General features: G+C 38.2%; 1 protein-coding gene across 1 annotated transcript; it reads right to left on the minus strand.

Moving 5' to 3' along the window:
- Nucleotides 1-1,571: 1,571 nt before the first annotated feature.
- On the minus strand, nt 1,572-12,451 carry LOC141439535 (serine protease snk-like). Its single transcript, XM_074103823.1, has 10 exons — nt 12,274-12,451; nt 12,135-12,202; nt 11,129-11,173; nt 10,746-10,863; nt 9,691-9,753; nt 9,353-9,444; nt 8,439-8,615; nt 7,589-7,802; nt 5,555-5,718; nt 1,572-2,747 (listed from the first exon to the last, which is right to left on the minus strand). The coding sequence occupies exons 1-10, from the start codon at nt 12,302-12,304 to the stop codon at nt 2,571-2,573; spliced, it is 1,149 nt and encodes a 382-aa protein (XP_073959924.1). The 5' UTR covers nt 12,305-12,451; the 3' UTR covers nt 1,572-2,570.
- Between the last annotated feature and the right edge of the window lie 9,425 nt (nt 12,452-21,876).

Consider the following 21,876-nt stretch of genomic DNA (forward strand, 5'->3'; position numbering starts at 1 on the left):
TAAGTATGATTTATGACCTTTAACTGCCATTAAACTGCTATGACGTCATACTTATGACGTCGTACTTGGTAAGCGGTGTTTTCCCGGATACTGTTATACGTGAAAAACTTAAGTAAATGACCTGTTGTACCTACCTATGTAGTAGTAACGTTTCCGTATAGAGAAGCCGTGGTGCTCTCAAGCAGAGGATCGTGGGTTCAAACCCCCGCTCGCACCTCTGAGTTTTTCGAAATTCATGTGCGAAATTACATTTGTAATTCACCATGACCGGTGTAGGACATTACGGCGAAGGACACCATTACGGTGAAGGAAAACATCGTGAGGAAACCTGCACAAGCCTGCGAAGCAATTAAATGGTGAGTGTGAAGTTCCCAATCCGCACCGGGCCCGCGTGGGAACTACTGCCCCAGCTCTCTCATTCTGAGAGGAGGCCTGTGCCCAGCAGTGGGACATTCGGCTGGATGATGATGATGATGATAGATAAGTCGACGTTCCATATTCGAAAAATGACTTAAGATCCATATCAAATCTGTGCTACTACGAGTACATACAACCAGGACGCTTACTAAAGTTTTTCACCTACAGGTAAGTCTTCACTGTGCATTTCAAAGAATAGTAGGACTGAATGCTTATAAATTCACCTAAAAGTTTTCTGAAACAATACAAATTTATAAATAAATAAAACAAATATCATGGGACACTTGACACCAATTGAGCTAGTCCCAAACTAAGCAAAGCTTGTACTATGGATACAAGGCAACGGATAAACATACTTATATAAATAAATACATACTTAAATACATATTAAACATCCAAGACCCGAGAACAAACATTGGTATTATTCATACAAACATCTGCCCCGGCCGGGAATCGAACCTCAAGCCCTCAAGCTTCGTAGTAGTCAGGTAGGTACCACTTGACCATCCGGTCGTCAATATTTGCAAAAAAAACCTATGTACTATAAACTTTTATGCTGACTGTACTTCTTGTTCAATGTTTACATTCTCAAGTGGCGATCACAAGCCGGAAAGAGAGGCATGGCAGGCCTCCCACTAGATGGACTGACGGACGACATCGCGAGAGTTGCGAGCATCGACATCTATGTATATGTCTGCGGCCGATCGTAAAGTCCGCCAGATCACGAAATTCCTAGGCACATCGTGAAATGATGCCATTTCATGAATTGGCTCAGGGACATTCGCCATATCGTTCAAAACTCACCGTTTAACGATTTGCCTAGTGACGTTTTGGCACATCATGAAATTCCTAGGCAGTTCTGGCACTCGCCGGTCGCGGCCGCGGCACGCTGGCTCGAATGTAAAGTATTATAGTTTTGTGGAGAAGCGCTATAATAAAGAGATCTCTCTCCAGGTAGATGCAATGTTATGCCTGCCTGGGGACCGAAGTCCGAAGGACGAGCGTCAGAAGTTGTATTTATGCGTCCGAGTTGAGAAACTTCGATAGCGCGATGCAGGATGTTGGAGTTTCTACATTTGTTCACTAGATGGCGTTAGGAATCACTATAGTTCTAATAGATTAGGGAAATCTGATAATAAAAAACGAAATTTAGTATGCATTTTTGGTAATATTATTTAATAGATCACATAATTTATTCAAAACAAAATAACAATAGAAACAAAAACTATATAAGTAAAACAACCTTGGCAACCTGTTTCATTTCGCAACTTTTCATTTCACGAACTCTAAAACTGTAAATATTTTAGGATTTCTTTCAGGGCTATCGTGTAGAAACCTTCAGGTTAGGTTAAATTAGTTTTATAAAATCCTGATATATTTACAGTTTTAGAAATATGAAACAGTTGGGAAATTAAAAGTTGCGAAATGAAACAGGTTGCCAAAAGTTATTCTCCGAAACATTACTCGTAGTACCTAAACCTTCTTAACTTCCTCAACTCGCGTCCAATGATATAAAGAATAATTAGATATTATTATAATTAAAACAGGTAGATATGTTGTTATTGTTTAGGCTACAGAGGCAACAAAATAAATAGACATAAGTACATACATCCCTCGAACAACATAACCTTTCTTCAGACAGTGGAAAATTAAATGACTGTTAGCTTCACGCTTAGAAATTTATACATTTCCAAACAACCTAAACTAACTTATATTAGAATATAAAATGAAATTAAAAATAAATATCTTACCTTCGCGCTTCTGTAGTACCTACAAGGGCATAGTTGTCTAATAATCGAAAAATTTGAAAATTAAAAAACAGTGGTATTATTCCTTTGTTCTACCGAAGATACGATATATCAAGTTTTCCAGGGGTGAAATAAAATTTATTTTAATAAAAAATGTATTCTGAAATTGTTAGTACCTATCAAATAGACAATTTGGTCAAAGGGTCTTAAATAAAAAATAAGAAATGAAGATGAATACAAAGTAAGAAGAAACTAAAAAGCAGCACATCCTAGATCCCAAATTCTGGACAACTTTTTCTTATGACAAAGTAGGTAACTAAAGAAAAAACTTAAGCTACGTATATTTTACGTATACTGTCATTTATATTACAAACTATTTATATAAATACAATTCATCGATAACAATTATCTCCATACAACACTTTCGATCCAATCGACATAGGCCGACACTCTCGTATAGACGCCGGGCACGTCGGCGCGGGCGCAACCAAAGCCGAACGACGTCACGCCCACCGCGTAGTGCATTGACCCCGAGCCCGGGGGCAGGGGGATCTTCACCTGCAACGGTCCGCCGGAATCCCCCTATAAAAAAAAGAACCTGTGACTCAGTGGTGTGAATTAGTATTGTAATTAGTTCTGGTTGGTGAATGGTAAGGTGAGACCTTGTGTCTGTTAGAATAGCTACTCGCAGAGTAATCAGTAACCATTCATTTATTTGCTCAAACATGGTTGCCAACTTTTTTACAAAAAATAAAGTATTTACAGGCCTGAGAAAGAAAGTAAACAGTATTTTAGAAATAGGAACAGTATTTTAGAACAATGAACAGTGTTTTATTGCTTTAAAGGCAAATTAATCTCCCACAACTAATCAATTTAGCGACAAACAAACTAAACTTAAATAAATAAGGAACTATTTTTTTAGTTACATTGACAGATTCGTCCTGAAACGCCATTACTGTAACTAGGTAAGCTGCACTGACTTAGCGTGTGCTTAGTGTTAGGAATTTTTAAGCTGAAAACAGTATTTTGTATACTGTATTTTTGTTCAACAGTAAAAAGTATAATGTTGTGAAAAACAGTATAATCATCATCCCAGCCTATATACATCCCACTGCAGGTCACAGGCCTCCCCTCAGAATGAATATTTTGACTTTGACTTTGACTTTGATGTTTTCCTTCACCGTAAAGCTCGTGGTAAAAAATTTGAAAAACTCAGAGGTGCGAGCCGGAGTTGAACCCACGATCCTCAGCTTGAGAGGCCATAGGTCAAACCACTCGGCCACCACGGCCTTCCCTTTAGTTTTTTATATTTTTTCCACATTTTTCGATACTTTATTACAAAACTGTCCCTTTTAAAGTGTGTCCCTGTTTGTACCTATCTTTCGTTCATGATTTTATATATCACCTAACTTGTATAGTATGCATTATTTTTAATGCAAAAGCCACCGCAATTTTTTTTACACCACAACAACCCGTTCATTTGAATAAAAAGCTAATAACTCCCACTTCGCCCACGCTGCTCTTACCGCGTATAATTCGCATCAACAAGTTAAATGAATAACCATGAATAATTAGTAGGGCCCTAAATGTCCAGACAAAAACAAATTATTTAACTATAGGTATGTAAACAATTACTTTGCTCATCCACGACCACACCACAACACATGATAGTTGGGTTTGTGTGAATATGTATTTTTACAGTGGAGGCGCTGCATGAACACACATTTGTTACCTAAGCGTAGCTATAGCTATCGTAAGGTCACGGGCGAGTAAATTAATTGTTTATTTCATTGACTTTCACTAAGTAAGGTCTGATTAAATCAATTATTATAAAACTAGCTTTTGCCCGCGGTTTCGCTCGCGTGGAATTCGGTTATGGCGCCCTATTCCCTCGGAACTGTGCATTTTTACGGGATAAAAAGTAGCCTATGTCACTCTCTGGCCCATAAACTATCTCTATGCCAAAATCACGTCGATCCGTCCCTCCGTTTCGACGTGAAAGACGGACAAACACAAAAAAACACATAAACATACAAACACACACTTCGCATTATATTATTAGTATGGATTAATATTGTACTTGTAACACACATGCCAGTAAGATACTTAAACCTACTACTAATCCTGCTAATAAGTATTACAAGTACGAAAGGTGAGTGCACGTGTGTATGTACTTCTTCACGCTAACACGGCTGGGCGGTTATGGATAAAATTTGGTATATAGATAGCTTCTAAGTCACACTAAGTCACTTTCTAAGTCACACTATGTGACTCCTTAGTCACACTTAGTCACTTTCTAAGTCAAACTAAGTCACATTCTGAGTCACTTTATAAGTCACTTATAAGTCACTATTGACAGAATCGTCGCGGTCGTCGGATAACTATCAGTTGTGAAACTTCATGGGGATTTCATGGGAAAATGCTAAGGTAGTTTCGCTTGCTTCCACACCGCAGAGCTGGAGTCCGGAGTCAGTAGTTTGACAATAGAGAGCGCTGGTCGCCTTTTAGGAAACCCCTTGAAAAGGAGGGTCTGTCCTATTCTAATAAACGGATTCGGATTATCCCAATATTCCACGAAATCCTAGTTAATGCCAAAGTCTTATTCTTGAATATGAAATGTAATTTTAGAAATTTTATTCTCCTTGGAATTTTAATTCGACTGCCAGAACTAATTCTTCACGCGAGCAAAGCAGCATGTAATAACCATCTGAGATACATATATACCTAAATACAACTAAAACTCTGGGATAAATATAAGGTTTTGTTGATAAACGAATATTTCGCATTAACGATAGCCAGGTTAAACATGAAACGCTTGGAGTAAAATGAAATCGCGCGCGTGTTGGCAACGGAGAGAAAGACTCAATACCTTTTAATCTGTTTTCGATTCTGTTGAAACGTTTAATTTTATTGAACGATTCTGTTCGCCCATTTGTTCCCCGTCCTTTCTCGATTTTACCGCGCTTTGTTTTATTTGAAAAATAATCTGGAGATGTTATTACTTTAACGGTCGTATATTTAAAAAAATACATAATGACACAAATATATTAATTAATGCATCTTCATCTATCATCCATCATATCAGTAGCATCAACTGTTCATGTGTCAAATTCGACCAACGAGTAGCATCAACTGTTACATGTGTCAAATTCGACCTTCATTTATCTTCATTTATTATTTATTTATCTTTATTTCCGGCGCTGTGCTGGCTGAAAATCAGCTCTGGGGTGTTCACTAACGCTTCAGCATTATGCTGAACCAGTGTCTGATTCACTATCGCAATGACACATACTATCCTTCGTGTTGTCAATTTGTACTTAGGCACTATTGCTGTGTCTTGTGAATAAATGTAGGCTTTCTTTCTTCTTTAGGTCTCTGGAATCTCTTACCTGACAAGAGTCCACTCCTCCAGCTAATTGCCCTGCACAGAGCTGTCCAGCTTGCACTCCGCACCACAACCGGTTGCAGTAGCGTTGCAGCAGCTTATTGCATGTGGCGGAATCTATGATGTCCACTTCAGCTGCCCGCAGATCTGGCGATGTTTCTCGCCCACCTGGGTATGGAAAAGAATATTAAATTGTGAAGATTATGAAGGTATTGCATCAAAGCGTAAATAAACAATGGCTAATGCCGCGTGACCTACAAAAGCCTACATGTTTTGTTAAATTTTGTTCCCTTTTATATTATTGTCTCCTCGTTTGTCAACTTTTACTGTCAACCGCACTCGCAGCTGGCCAAGTTACAGGCTCAGCTTAGTTTGGTCACTGACGGATAGTCCTACTGTTGTAAAATTCTGTTTTCTGTGAAATAAACTATTTTGTATTTGTATTTGTAAGTAACAAATTTGAGATTTCGCGACTGGTATATTTATGTATACAGTTTACGCCAGCTTGCTGCCGGATATCATTTGTCCAACTTTTTGGTGGTCGTCCTCTACCGCGGGTGTTAGCACGGGGTCTCCACTCCAGGACTCTTCTCTGCTTCTTGGAGCTGGCGTAAACTGGATGCGAGTGGCAATGAATAGGCAAGACTGGAAAAGTAGAGAGGAGGCCTATGTCCGAAGACGGGCGCTATAAGGGCTGTTATAGATATTTATGTATATAAACACACAGATATTTAATTTTGACGCTCTCCTCTAAGATTTTAGTTTAGCCTAGCTTTCTAATTATACTGTTGTATCCTTGGTTGCCCTGAAAACCAGCGCCATGACTGAAGAAATTCAGACATCGGTGTTTACTGAGTGGCATCCATTTTGGTGCTTTGTTAACTACTGTTGTATTTAGATTAAGATTTCATGTGCAAACTTTTTTAGCACCAAATAAATCAATTCTATTCTATTATATTCTATTTGTCTGTAGTCAAATACATGGCATCGACGAAAAGCGGTATAAGAAACAATTACTGTTAGTTTCTAAAGCTGTTTAATGGGAAGTGAAATAAAAGTTTCTAATATAATTAAAAACCCCCATGGAATTCTTAAAGTCTTTTAACAATTAAAAACTTTGGTTCCTCGAAATACTCGTCGCATCCACTCAAAGATTTGAAACTTGACAGTTAATAAGTTCACTTTTATACATTTCTATCTACCTACCTATTTCAACATCTAGGGTCTGTTGTGTTCATTTCTTTATTATTGTAAGATAAAGTGTTTAAATAGGTACATATTTCAAGAGAGTAGATAGGTAATTCACGTTTGAGTTAAAAAAATCCATGTCTATATATTAAAACATCCTATTCTAAAAGATTGCTCGAAACTTTGCAGTAAAAGAATTATGGACACATTAAGGAAACTTAAGAATTGAAAGCTTGCCAGGAGTTAAAACTTCGATCGATTTAATTTTTTTATTCGTGTAAGCTACCTAATTTTATTTTTAAACTATTAGATCTTAATCCATATTAAAACACCGTCTTGCACTTTATGATAAAGGCACAGAAGGGTCGGAAAGACTCAAGCTAAAATGAAACTGAGATGGCCATATTATGCCTTATGCTGACTGAGTTACGGGCTATAAGATAACTACAAAACCCACTATAGACCTAGTTGGTCTAAGCAACTATGGAGAGATAAGATAGAATTCTTTCATCCCAGTAGACTGGGAGGAGCGGCACCCGTATTCAGCAGTTAGCTTAAAATAATAAACGCTATAGTGCACTATTATAATTACTCATGATGAAAAAAGATACAAGAAAAAGAAGAATCGGTCATTGAAAGAAGTCGTGCTTATGAAGCATCAGAAGGGAGGAAAGCCGAGTGCTACAGAACTCCTTAGCTTGCACTTATAATGCATAAATAATATGCTGAACAGAATGTTAAAATTCACAAGTGGGGGGATACCCTAAGAACAAAAAGAACAGTAGGTACTTTCCTTTTGATTTATTTTACCTGTGCTTTTGTTTTGGTTTTGATTTTATAGGAAGATTACCTGTTTCTACAACTCCCCAGCCGGTGATGCTCCCTTTTTCAATTTTCGCCGTGTCGGAGGTCCACAAGCAAGCAGGTTGGATAAATTTGGTGAATTCCACATTATTCTCCAACTGCAGAAGAGCTATATCGTTGTACTTTCTTGGAGGGCGGTAGTAAGGATGGACGATGATCCTCGAGATGGTTGCGTCGTGCGGCTCGAATCCATTGTATGACTGTAAGAAGATGAGAGCATAGGAGCAGGCGAGTCCCATCGAAAGCAATCACCGATGCTTACGGACTCCTATGAAACGAAGTAGAACTACGGATGCATTGGTATCCATTTGAAATAATAATCTATTTGATCAGTAAAAAAGTTTTCCTTTAGCTCGTCTTACATTGTTTCAGTAATGCCTATCAATTTTCCTCTTCTTTTTAACCCCCGACGAAAAAAAGAGGGGTGTTATAAGTTTGACCGCTATGTGTGTGTGTCTGTGTGTCTGTGTGTCTGTGTGTCTGTCTGTGCACCGTAGCTCTTAAAACGGGTGGACCGATTTGAATGCGGTTTTTTATTTGAAAGCTGTTTTTCTAGCGATGGATCTTAGACATGATTTATCAAAATCGGTTCAGCGTTTCAAGATCATCAGATCTTTTGTTCGCTGCGGTAGGAATCTTAGACGCATAATGGATATTTACTTTACTTTCAAACATATTTGGGACCTTAAAATTTGAAACACCCATGTATGCTATATAGCTATGCAAGATTATGAAATTCTCGGCTGATGCTGCAGCCAGGATATCCAGAACACTAGTAGGTACACTCTTAATAAAACTATAGCAGATATTTCGTTTTGGTTCGTTTTGTTACTTACAACGTCCAGTATGTTCTTGTCTCCAAGTCTCACGATCCTGGGTTCAGGATCAGTGACGCTGGTGTCCCTAGCTGCCCTCGTGCAATGTCCTGCCGTCAGCACAAAGTTGGAGCTGATAAGGGTGCCGCCGCATTTGAAGATCCAGGTGCCTTCAACTGCCTTCCAGCCAAGAGCTCCCTGGAGAAGTATGATAAGTTATTGAAATGAAGCAAGATGGTCATCCAACGAGTCAACGAGATGGACGAATGACCTGGTTAAAGCCACGCACTCACAGTGGATGCAGGGCGCTTTCAACCGAAGCAACTGGAGGTATTTTAGGGAGGCCAATGTACAACAGTGGACGTCCTACGCTGATATGACGATAATGATGATGATGAAGATTTGATTCCTTCTTATTCTAAATCAAGAGTGCTACTTTTCTTACTAAACAACTCACGAAAAAATAAATTCACGTTTCTTATAAAAGTAACAAAACTCAAAGTTTATTTGAACTAAAATAGAAATTGGCACACTTTAAAGTGAACACATCCGGATTGAACTGCTATAAAATATCATAACAATAATCAACAAAAAGTTGGAAAACCCCCGACTTTGTCACTTCAAAGTTCAATATCTTAAAACGGCTGAACCGATTTTGATGAAACATGTCTAAGAACCATCGCTAGAAAACCTGCTTTCAAATAAAAAATGCATTCAAATCGGTTTACCCATTTAAGAGCTACGGTGCCACAGACAGACAGACACACATAGCGGTCAACCCTATAACACCCCTCTTTTTGAGTCGGGGGTTAAAAAAGTGGAAGTGTATAAAATGCCCTAACCCAACTAATTTTAAATTGGAATTTCTTATGAATATCTAAGTACGAGTAAAAATCAATACATCAGATCATTGTTCTTAAACTACCAACTCTCACCATGTGCGGGTATTCACCAGAAGCAGTCAGGTGACCTCCAATAACCAAACTATGGAACTTTATGCCGCTCTTTTTTCTATTGTAGGCTACACCTGTAGGAAATGTAAGTAATAATTTAGTTATAATAGGGGGTTAAGGGACCACGTCTTGATTGTCGGAACAGTCTTATAATGACTCACTGTCAAATCTCTTGCAATGCTATACTTTTACAATACAATCCACTCAATTTAAGCGTTACGAATTATCCCCAGATTTGATTTTTGATATTTTTGTAAGCAAAATATTTTCGATAATTTGGTTCTCGTTAAACTATGATTTTATTGAAAAAACGGACTTACATGCTTTTTCTCTCTGCGCCTTCTCCTGTTCGGTTTTCATTTGCCAGATGTATTCAAAACATTCTAAAAACAAGGTAGAATAAAATATATACCAATTATTTTTTATGATTTATCTTATCACAGATTTTATGTAAGAAAAGCCGTCGTATGTGCGCCTTATTACTTTTCCTTTCTACATGGTCTAGCCAAACAATAGTAGATTGTACTACAAAAGCATAAAACGAGACATTTCACCCAAGACGTTCATAGTCCAAGCCAGTACGGCGAGGGTGGATAGACATGTCGAGGGGAAAATGGGTTTAATCCTCGAGTTTTACACTCTGCTTTTCACTTAGATTGCGAGGAAATGAAATAGCAACAGCGGAAACAATTATTCACTTTCTATACACCTTTTATTTTTTATGCATTATTATACAATTCCATTTTGCAATTTTATTGATTTATTTTGATTTATTTTTAGTTTTATGTAAATTCAAAATTATTAAAAAAATATGTAGAAACTTTTTTGTTTGTGGCTGTTGACACCTGATTACCTTGGTGTTAGACGAAGATTTTATTTTATGCACTAGAGCATAAAAAAACATTTTATGTCGCCTAAATACACGAACTTTACGAGCATGAGAAGTGAAAATGAATTTAAGACACTTTTAACTCTCAAAACAATAGGTGACAGTTTAATACTACCTACCTACTTAAGCCCTCGGGATACATAATTTGAACAAATTACACAAATTCAAAATTATAAGTCGGAACGAAATTTATGAAGAAGATCTTCCGCAAAGATTGAAACTAGTCGGACCGTTCCTCACATATAATCGTGAGTTGAACTTTTTTAACCCCCGACACAAAAAGAGGGGTGTTATAAGTTTGACCGCTTTGTGTGTCTGTGTGTGTGTCTGTCTGTCTGTGGCACCTTAGCTCTTAAACGGGTGGACCGATTTGAACGCGGGAATTGAAAGCAGGTTTTCTAGCTATGGTTCTTAGACATGTTTTATCAAAATCGGTTCAGCCGTTTTTTATTATTAAAATGATAGTTTGTACTTTTTAGGACGTACTTTTTTCACTTATTCTTCTTCCTGGCTTGGCGAAATCCGGCATTATCGGGTTGTAGGGAAGACAAGCGTCCGCCTCCTCGTCGCGTGGAGTCGAGGCGGGACTCCCGCTCGGGTCTTCCTAAAAAATACAAATTAGGAGGAAAATATTGTTATTACATTAATATTACGTAGTTGGTATTTACAATACAGTAATTCTTTATCTATACGCATATCATAAACCTTTTAAATGCGTTCAAAAACTGTAAATTATGACCAGCGTACCTACACATAAACTGTTTTATTAGAAATAAATTCTTCGTAAATATCAGTGCATAACAAAAACGTGGAAGTCGAAGTATCCATTTTAAATCGCCACTAAAATGTAGGTTACTACAAATACTTACATTTTGTCGGATTTCTTCAGCCGGTCCCCAACTCCATTGGTCTTGCTGTCAATTTAAATTACGAGTATTCAATAATAATAACAAATATAACGACTCTGCATTCTGAATACCTCAAAACCGTTTATAACGACATTGAAGGGACAGCAATATTTGGTCGTTGTACACGGTTGGTTGTTATAACCAGTGTTACTTTGGTATATAAGGTCGTGTTGAGATTTTTTTTGGCTGTTATATCCGATATGTCGTTATAAATAGTGTCGCTATAAACGGTTTTGACGTAGTTATTTTACGTATATGATTGAAATAGTTTTATTATTAAGTATTTATCCTTATACAAAATTAATAAACCAAACACAGTCGTCAAACGGTGATGTTTTTTTTAACTATTAGTTTTTAATTACAATAAAAAAATAAAATAAATAAATAAATATCACGAAACAATTCACACCAATTGACCTAGTCCCAAAGTAAGCTTAGCAAAGCTTGTGTTATGGTACTAAGCAACGGATAAATATAATTATATAGATAGATACATACTTAAATACATAGAAGACCCGAGAACAAACATTCGTATTTTCATACAAATATCTGCCCCGACACGAATCGAACCCGAATTACAACAATAAAAACAATAAAGCATAAGCTCATTAAATATGTCATCAAATATCTATCAGAGAAATAACCTAACTTAACCTAATCAACAAAAAGTTGAAAACCCCCGACTTTGCCTGGACCGATTTTGATGAAACATGTCTAAGAACCATCGCTAGAAAACCAGATTTCAAATAAAAAACCGCATTCAAATCGGTCTACCCGTAAAGAGCTACGGTGCCACAGACAGACACACAGACGGACAAACAAACAGACACACATAGCGGTCAAACTTATAACACCCCTCTTTTTGCGTGGGTTATAAAACAGTGGTCAATCCTCTTTAGTACGTAGGTAGGTATAATGATAAAAACAACAAAACGTAAAACAAATGAAAACCACACAGTATATTTACCCGTTTAATTCTCGTTCCATTAAAACTAGACCACTTAGGATCAGCACTGGCACATGTTATTGTCAAAGCTGTAAAAAACAATTAACACTTAGATCACAACATTAAAAAATACCACAATTTAATAATTACCACAAAATACCTGCGCTCAATATAAACACGCTACCCAACATTCTGAACGTATTTGAACTACTTGTTGTTAAACTTAACTGCTATAAAGAAGCCGATTTGTATGTGACGATTTAGTTAAATATTTTAAATTTAATGTGCGCTTAGTCGAGTCAACTGACCGGTACTTATTTCTTTTAACTGCGTCTTGTTTACTGTTTCTTACCAGTTCTTCGAGGAAGCTTGAATGAATAAGTTGGAGAATGTTATTTTCGATTTTAAAGCTAATTGTAAAGGGTCGACATTACAACAATGTGGATTGGCGATGCGTGCACACTTAGATATATTGTTTGCTAATGTAGTACGGAATTCGAAACAAAAGATCGGTTTTCTCCTTCTTACTCATTTGAATCTTCATGAAAATTAAAAAATCCGACGAACCCCGAGCGACATCAACATTCTGGTTGATATATATATGAATACAGCCAAAGTTCAAAAAATATGTATACACGACATTCAAACGTATTATTTTTGTACTTAATAGTACGACGAAGATAATTCGTCGATAAATTGTATGGCATTACAAACTTTAATGTTTTGTGGTTACGATATAAAATTGTAAGAAATACGAAAACCTACCTTTGAGTCGTGTCGTGTTTTCTTAGTACTACCGCCTTAGCCGTGCCTCTCGGCTTGCATGATGTCATTCAACTAGGTACTTAAATGTATGAATGTTATGATTTGCTCTTGAATTTATTTTTATAAAACGCCTAATAGGTAAATATTCATTGAATGTTTATTAGCCGCATAATATGGTTCCTTTAATGCAAGATTATTGTCTTTTTGTCCTTCGAGAAATCTGTGGTAGTACGACAAAACTTTTCAATTTAGTCTAAAAGTGTAAAGTCACATTCACATTCATTTGTCGTATATACAATAATCATAAAAAGACTCGGGACCGATTTTGTTGCAATTTATGTGAATTTAATAAGAAACTTTCAAAGCAATTATTTAAGAATTACAAAAAGAGGTGTTATAGATAAGTTTGCCAAAATCTTCTTTCTTTCTTTCCTTGGGGAAGGGGTCTATATTAATTCGCATTCTGAATACGCATAATGTGGATTGGGATAACGGTAAATTGCCATAAATTTAAATAGCATAACATTAAGTACGAGATACTGAATTTTGAAATGATACTGACGGGAAGTTCTCAACTTTAATTTGTTTTTACAATTTAACTACCAAGTTTTTCAATATTTAAACTATACAATTTGTAAGAACATTAAAAAACTTGTACCAGGAAAACATAACAATGTCAGGTTGAGACAAAACGGGGCAGGTGTGTTCAATTATGAAAAGCACTTGTTGCGCGTCCATGAATAACGGAGTGGACCCAGTTAAGTGTGGAACTTGGCTTGTAAAGGCTCCATAATGCAGGCAATATACTGGAGTTAGCTCCTTGAGAACATGATGTCCTAGTACCTTGGAGGTGATTAAATGAACATAGGTTTATTAGCTAGGCAAGCCTTTCGTAAGAATAAAGGAACACGTAGTTGAAGAGAAACTTGTTAATTAATGCTTTTCAGAAATAAGACTGATTTGGTAAGGGAATTTAATAAATTAGACTTAGCTAAACTTAGTTTAGAAAATCCATGACTACGCATGATATTTTCTTTACAGGTTTATCGTAGATACATTGAACTATACCTACACACAAATGGTACATGAAATAATTTCCACACATTTCATATAATTTATGAAGCCGTGGTGGCCCAGTGGTGTGACCTAGCAGACCTCTCAAGCAGATGATCGTAGGTTCAAACCTGGGCTCGCACCTATGAGTTTTTCAGAATTTATGTGTGAAATCACACTTGAAATTTATCATAAAAAAAACGGTGAAGAAAAACATCGTGAGGAAACCTGCACGCTGAATTTAATGGTGCGTCATCACTAATCCGATTATTAAGCTATTTTTTATGAGAATATTAGTGAAATTCTAGGTTGGAATATTATTTGCCACTTATGTAAGGCTAAACGGAGTTTGCAAGAATATTCGTTACTTACCAAAATTATAAGTACCGATATAACTCAAGATCCATTAGGTCCCATCACTAAACGAGTCTCTGGTGTTACTTTACATACATATTACGTTTCTTCACTTAATTGTGCTTTGAATTAAATTAATCGATTATAAAAATCTGGTAGCTTAAATTTATTTCGTATAACATAGTTCTTTATGTTTAAATATTTTACGCCAGTCATATTCAAGGCTACAACTGAAAAATGTTTTTCAACACACTTGCGCGTCAATGACTCTATTTCATGCCTGTATACTAAAGGACAATGGCCTCAATTGTTCCCGCGGGAATTATGGATTTACGTATAGTTTTCCTCCCCTCCTGACTTTAGTTTTAAAAAGTTAGTAGGTACGTCATTTCAGACTAAAGAGGTTTAAAGTCAGCCAACGTTTTATTTACATCTTTAAAACTTAGATATGACCTAATTTTACACCATAAAAATTTGCCACGCTTCATGAAACTTCGTTATTTTTATATTTCAAATTTATATCATTTTTTTTTGCAATAATTTTAGTAAATATTTTTTTAGCATGTTGGAATAATCTGGCCGTAAGACCATTCGAATTCTAAATTAAACACGGTTCTTAGTATTATCTATGGTTGACGGCTCGAAAAAAGTGTCAATCAGGGGGCGACCAAATTCGAAAATTGAAGTTCATATCGTTTTCCTGACGCTAATATTATTTAATACCTACGAGAGTGAGAGGGACGGTACGATACGACCTTCGATTTTCGAATTTTGTAGTAGTTCCCTATTTTTTTTTATTTAGTAGCCATATTTTATTCTGTTGTTTTCTTAGCGTTTTACTTTTGCTGAGCTGTGAAATGTTTGGACACAAAATAATTTATCATATCATTGTGTGTATCACTGGCCGTAAGGGGATTACAAACTCGGGTCATTAAAAGCCCTCCGCCTCCGGTGTCGGGCTTCTAATAGAGTCTCGTTAGTAATCCTCTTCTTGCGCCCCTTAACGCACAATCTACTATTATTTGTTAGGTAAATAGACTTCACATAAAAGTGGCCGGAGCCTCCTTGTAAACTTGAAAAAGCCTCTGTCAGGAGGCACCGCTCCTCCAACCTCTCGACATCTACATTTTGTGTCTATTTCTTAACTGATAAACTAAACTAAACTTAAATGCTAAGGATAATGCTATGATACAATAATGCTTAATGCTATAATGCAAGCACTGTAATGACCCACAGACGACGTCTGTAAGACAGCTTGAGCTACAGTCACTAATACATTCATTTATCATTCTACAACGTCGCAACAAATTCAGCAAATTAACCTCCACTCAATTAGACTTTGAGCAAAACATACTTACGTGCGTTCCCGAACAGTCCGTACAAAGTACCGTTTTTAATCTAACTTTATATCAAGTGCCTATCAAGTTAAACGGAAAACTTTTTGATTTGTCACTCGTTCGTGCAATTGGCTTGTTTTACGAACATATAAATTTATTTCTTGAGGAATCTTGCTTGCGTTTACAAAATATTAAAATTCTACAGTCAACTACAAAAATATCAGGCCAAGGTCACAAACAAAAATATAGACGACATCAATGAAGCGTATAAAAGTCGTGTATATGTCGGCGGCCGATCGTAAAATCCGTCTGATCACGATATTCCTAGGCATATCATGAAACGCCGCCATATCGGTTCTGGCCATCGACTTTATAACCTAATAGACACCTAAAGTTTGCATTTCTACTTAGAAACAATTCGGCTAAGTCGCTGAGGTACGTGGGGGACGCGAGCGCACGCTGATTGGCCATTCGCTCGTCGTACCTAATTTTTTATTTTTTTCGGCATATCACGATGTGCCCGGTATAGAGCTGAAAATCGTGCAAGTTTTTTTTTTTATTCGACTGGATGGCAAACGAGCAAGTGGGTCTCCTGATGGTAAGAGATCACCACCGCCCATAAATATCTGCAACACCCGGCGTGGGAATTATACGGCTCAAGACCTCTCAGTGTGAGAGGAGGCTTGTGCATTGTACATATAGGTACGAGTATGTATTAGGCAGAAATGCCGATAAGAGTGTGTATGTATGTAAATACTTTATTGTAATTAAAACACAAAAATAATACAAAAAGAAAACAACAAAACGAAAGAGTCTTCGTTATTTGCGATTAAATCTTTGTGAATGTGGCCTAAATTCTCAGTGAAGGGTGCCTATTGCCTAAGTAACTTTGTATCTACCTTCAGTAATTATTCTGACATCGTAAAGTATACTATTATGTTAAGGTACAATCAAAGCCTTATTTCAAGGCCTGAATGTTGAGTCCGCTGTCCCTTACAAATTAATTCAATTTCACCAGGGGAGAGAAAGAGAGAAATCAGAGGAAGAGATTTACACAGTCATATTTGATACATACATTCAGAAGGAAAACATTTTAAAAAGAACATAAACTAAACTTCAAGCAGAGGTTCACGGGGTCAAACCCCGGCGCGCACCTCTGAGTTTTTCAAAAATCATGTGCGATACATTTGAAATTTACCACAAGCTTTACGGTGAAGGAAAACATCGTGAGGAAACCTACAACCTGTGAAGTAATTTAATGGTATGTGTGAAGTTCCCAATCCGCACTGGGCCCGCGTGGGAACTACGGCCCAAGCCCTCTCATTCTGAGAGTAGGCCTGTGCCCAGCGGTGGGACGTAAATAGGCTGGGATGATCGAATAATATACATGTATGTATGTATGTAAACTCTTTATTGCACATAAAAATAAAAATACAAATACACAGAGACGAGAACAAAGGCGAGCTTATCCCTAAAAAGGGATCTCTTCCAGCTAACTTAGAACTACTAGAATACATTGGGTCACACTCAGCATAGTGTTGCGGCTGCCGCAATGCTGGTTTTCAGTGGGATCCAAAGAACCAGTCACCGACATAGCTCGAAGAATATGCAAGTTGAAGTGGCAATGGGCGGTCCACATCACTCGAAAAACAGCTCGGAGAACTGTTGGTGGAGAAAGGTCCTCGAGTGGCGATCACGATTTTTTTAAGAAATGAATATGAAAAGTTTATTCAAGACAAACGATGGGCAAAATAACAAAATACAAATAAAAAGGGTTAAGATACAACAATGTTTTGTGCCCAAATTGGTCTCGCCTCAGCATAAGCTGACTTCTTGGACGAAGTAAGCGCTGGCTCTACCGAGACCATTTTAAACATGAGTCGGGCAGCGCCGTCTGGCGGCGAACAACCGAGACTTTTAGTGAACTTGCCCATTGTTTGTATGGTAACCGGTGTATGTCGGCATCATCTCGGGTATGCCTCGCCCGTGCCTTGTTCGTGCCCCTTGTTACGCATCGCCTCCAGCGATTGGCGATGTTAAATGAAATAGGAAAATCCGACATGTCAAATTAAATTTTGCGAGGAATAAATTACACCACATACCTACAGCGTGTTATTTTTTTAGGAAACATTCAATAGGCCAAATAAAGTTGATGTCTCCAATATACCATGTAGATGTCTAACTAAATATTAACATAATTAACCCTTAATAAGGCCCCATTTATAGAAAAAAAAAGATATTTTTTTTATTGCCACAGAAAAAATATAATACATTTATTCCACTTTCTGCTGGCATTGCTATGCTATCTATTAATATTGCATGTGGCCAAAGGGACCGGCTCAGCATAAGCCTATTATTTATTGGAGCTTACTACCTCAGAATCAAAAGCAGTTATCGAATACATACCTGATATAATAGTATAATAGTATGATGATAGTATGATAGTATGATGATGATGATAATGATATAATAGTATTTTCAATAATTACAATGGATATTGTAACTTATAACTAAAACAATAAGGTTGGCATGTAGTCGCCTCTGCCTTTTTAATTAAGGGTTAGGTCATGATCATCATCATCATAATCTTGGCAGCGGCCTGCATCCACCGTGAACCCGCAGCTTTAACCAGGTCATCCGTCCATCTTGTTGGTGGACGTCCTACGCTACGCTTGCCGATCCGCGGTCTCCACTCGAGAACTTTTCGGCCCCAACGGCCATCCGCTCTCCGTGCTAAAAGGAGCGTGCTAAGGGTTAGGTATGCACGGTAAAACAGTTTAAAAAATTCTTAATCTGTGGCATGGACTTCATACCTCTACGTCCTTATGGTAAGTAAATGCGGTACATCATCATCATCATCATCATCTCAGCCGTAGGAAGTCCACTGTTGGACATAGGCCTCCCCTATAGACCTCCATTTGCTTCGGTTGGCAGCGGCCTGCATCCACCTTGAACCCGCGATTTTAACCAGATCATCCGTCCATCTCGTTGGTGGATGTCTTACGCTGCATATAATATGTATATTCTCCATTGCAATATTGTTTTTTTTTATGTAATAGCAGACTAACGAGCAGACGGTTCACCTGATGTTAAGTGATTACCGTCGCCCATAGACATCCGCAGCACTATCAGGACTGCAGATGCGTTGCCGGATGGTTGCCGGCCTTGCCAGAAATGGTACAAACTTTTTATAAATACTAACTTTTCAAGACTTGGGGCATCGCTAAACCTGTTTAAGACATCTGAATCTACCAGCGTTGATTACTGCTAACAGCGCAAACTACCAGGAGCCCATAGATAATTCTGTATAGTTCATTACTTGTTATTAAATTTGTCAGTCCGAGCGCGAATTAGCTAGCAGACATCTTGACGTTAATAGACAGTAGAGACGAACCAGCGGGAGTAGACTCGTAAATTTCCTAGGATCGTCGCTTGTAACTCGTGATTTCAAGGAAAAGGCGGGGGGGAGGTAGGTCTTGGTAGGTTGGTCGTGCCTTCCATTAGTTCCTAGAGTGGTGTGATGATCTTGAAAGTTTTATTTCTGCAATAAGTTCGCGCCGATTTTGACGCCGAGTTGGCTAGAATACGTTTAGTCTGCTAGACTCGTGGATTGGATTAAAGTTTTAGCTTTTATAAGTCATGTATGATGCAAGAGTCTTATCACACTGGCAATTAGCGGACAAGTTGAAAATGAAGCGGTTGCGCAACGTTTTCGTCGCGAGCGTGCAACGGTAGTGCTGCGAGCGCGTAGCGAGTGATTTGACCTATCGTTTCTCGAGCAAAGGGTCGTAGGATCAATCCTGAGCTCGAACCTCTGCTTTTTTCGGAATTTATGTGCGAAATTACATTTGTGATTTACCATGAGCTTTACGGTGAAGGAAACATTGGGAGGAAATGTGTAAAAACTTGCGGAGCAATTAAATGGTTTGTGTGAAGTTCCCAATCCGCAACAGGCCCGCGAGGGAACTACGGCCCAAGCCGTCTCATTCTGAGATGAGGCCTGTGCCCAGCGGGACGTATATATAATATGTAGGCTGGGATGATAACGATGATTTTTAACCCCCGACGCAAAAGAGGGGTGTTAAAAGTTTGACTGCTATGTGTGTCTGTCTGTCTGTCTCTGGCACCGTAGCTCTAAAACGGGTGAACGGATTTGAATGCGGTTTTTTATTTGAAAGCAGGGTTTCTAACGATGGTTCTTACACATGTTTTATCAAAATCGGTTCAGCCGTTTTTGAGGTATTGAACTTTGAAGTGACAATGTCGGGGGTTTTCCAACTTTTAGTTGGTTAGGTAATATAAGATAAGATGCATTTCACATGTGTTCGGAGTAGGTATTTAGATTGATTTGTACTTTCGTTTAGATCTTCAAACTTCAAGTTCGTGACATACAACTTTCTTAAATTTTTAACATCTTTTTGTTATGCTACGCTACTTTGTCACGAATAAATGATTTTCTATTTCTATTCTATTTTCTATTTAAGTTTCGTCTCAGTGCTATACGTAGCGGTGTATCTATCGGCGGCCGATCGTAAAATCCGTCAGATCACGAAATGGCCGCCATATCGTTCAAAACTCACCGTTTAACGATTTGCCTAGTGACGTTTAGGCAGATCATGAAATTTCTAGAAATATCATGAAACGCCGCCATATCGGTCCTGGCACATCGCCGGCCGCTACCGAGGCACGCTCGCTGCGCTCGCTCGGCTTGTGCGTTGTGGGCACAATTCATACTAACAACTATGCTTCGCTCATCGTACCTAAATTTTTATTTTTGTCGGCATATCACGATGTGCTAGGAATATCGACGAATGCATATCATGAACATCGTGATATGCCTGGCCAACTTTTAGCCATATCATTAATGGCGCCATTTAACGATATGCCCAGGAATTTCGTGATCTGGCGGATTTTACGATCGGCCGATCGATCGACATTAGGTCAATGCTTTTAAAGAACATCAGCACTAACGTAAGTTGGTAATACGTAACTGAGTTACTGTTAGAGCTACTTCAATGGCTGTTGAGGAGTCAGGGCTTGAACTAGTAACTGGCACTCGGGAGGGATAATCAGTTGACTTAGTTCACTTCACACTCTGAATACTAAGAGCGATGCCGACACTGAACTAAATAAGTGTTAGGCTGCCTGCCCACTGGAGCGGAGCGAGGCAGCGGAGAAGAGCGAGGGGGTAAATCCGGATCAGAAGATTCAAAAGAGTCAGATCCTTAAGCGGATCCGAATCCCTTACTGACTCCGAGGAGATACTAACTCCGACCAACCTATTGGATCGAGCGACTCGCGATCGGCGATTCAGCACTCACTTCACTTCCATTCAATCACGTCGGATTTGATCGGGTATGTGCCGTCCCGCTCACGCTAATAGCATTTATTACGAGAGGAAGAGGGATAGCATGATACCGATTTCAGAGCCGCTCCCCGGAGCTGGTTCGCCAGTAGTAAGTATATTCGAAGTGACTCACATATTCAAAAGAGTCATTAGGACGAATTGGTACTTCAGTACCTCGGTACCGAACCGAGCCGGATCGGCCATAGACAAACTGATAATCGCTCGAAAGAACCGGAGTCAATAGAGGAGTCGGAGTCAATAAGCGGATTTGGTACCGATGGGAGCTGGATTTAGTGAATCAGATCCCTTGTTGGAGTCGAGATTACCCATGTCTAATGCGGAGCGGAGTTGGGGACTGTGTCTACCCATATATGCGCGGACCTAGACGGAGCGGAGAGAGAAGGAGTTGCGTACTGTTTTTCCATGCGCGGAAGTTCCCTGCTTCCCCGTTTGCGCTCCCACTCTGTTTCCCCGCTCTTCTTCCTGTCTTGCCGATTTTGTATGAAGTTTTAAGCTATTTATCAACTTCCGTCCACTGAAAAGGAGTGGAGATTTCATATTTTTATGTTGGTGGATTTTTACCTCGCTCACAGTTTTTTATTTTCAGTTAGTTTATTTCATTTATTTTCAAATACATAAAAAAAACATCTATTTTGCTAAGTCAGTAATTCTAACCACATTTCTAACTTTAAACTCGTAATTAGAGCTTGTCAGTTAAGCTTCGCTGTTTTTAGAAGAATTCAAACTGACAGAAAAACGGCCAGATTGGCAACCTTTTTTTCTTTTTTTATATTAAGACATTGACTTTGCTCTAAAAACCCTCGCAGAGCCGCAAAGGTCACCCTCAACTGATAGCACACCACAAGCACTAAATCAACACAAACTGGAACAGAAATTTATGCATAAA

This window comes from Choristoneura fumiferana, chromosome 21 (assembly GCF_025370935.1).
Source record: "Choristoneura fumiferana chromosome 21, NRCan_CFum_1, whole genome shotgun sequence".
In the NCBI taxonomy this organism is placed as follows: Eukaryota; Metazoa; Arthropoda; class Insecta; order Lepidoptera; family Tortricidae; genus Choristoneura; species Choristoneura fumiferana.

Bases quoted from the DNA above. Each gene is read 5' to 3' on its own strand.
- LOC141439535 (XM_074103823.1), bottom strand. From the start codon at position 12,304: ATGTTGGGTAGCGTGTTTATATTGAGCGCAG. The intron at 10,864-11,128 runs GTAAGTATTTGT...TGTATTTTTTAG, and splicing joins CTGAAGAAATCCGACAAAAT to GAAGACCCGAGCGGGAGTCC. The intron at 2,748-5,554 runs GTAAGAGATTCC...TTTTTTTTATAG, and splicing joins GAGGAGTGGACTCTTGTCAG to GGGGATTCCGGCGGACCGTT.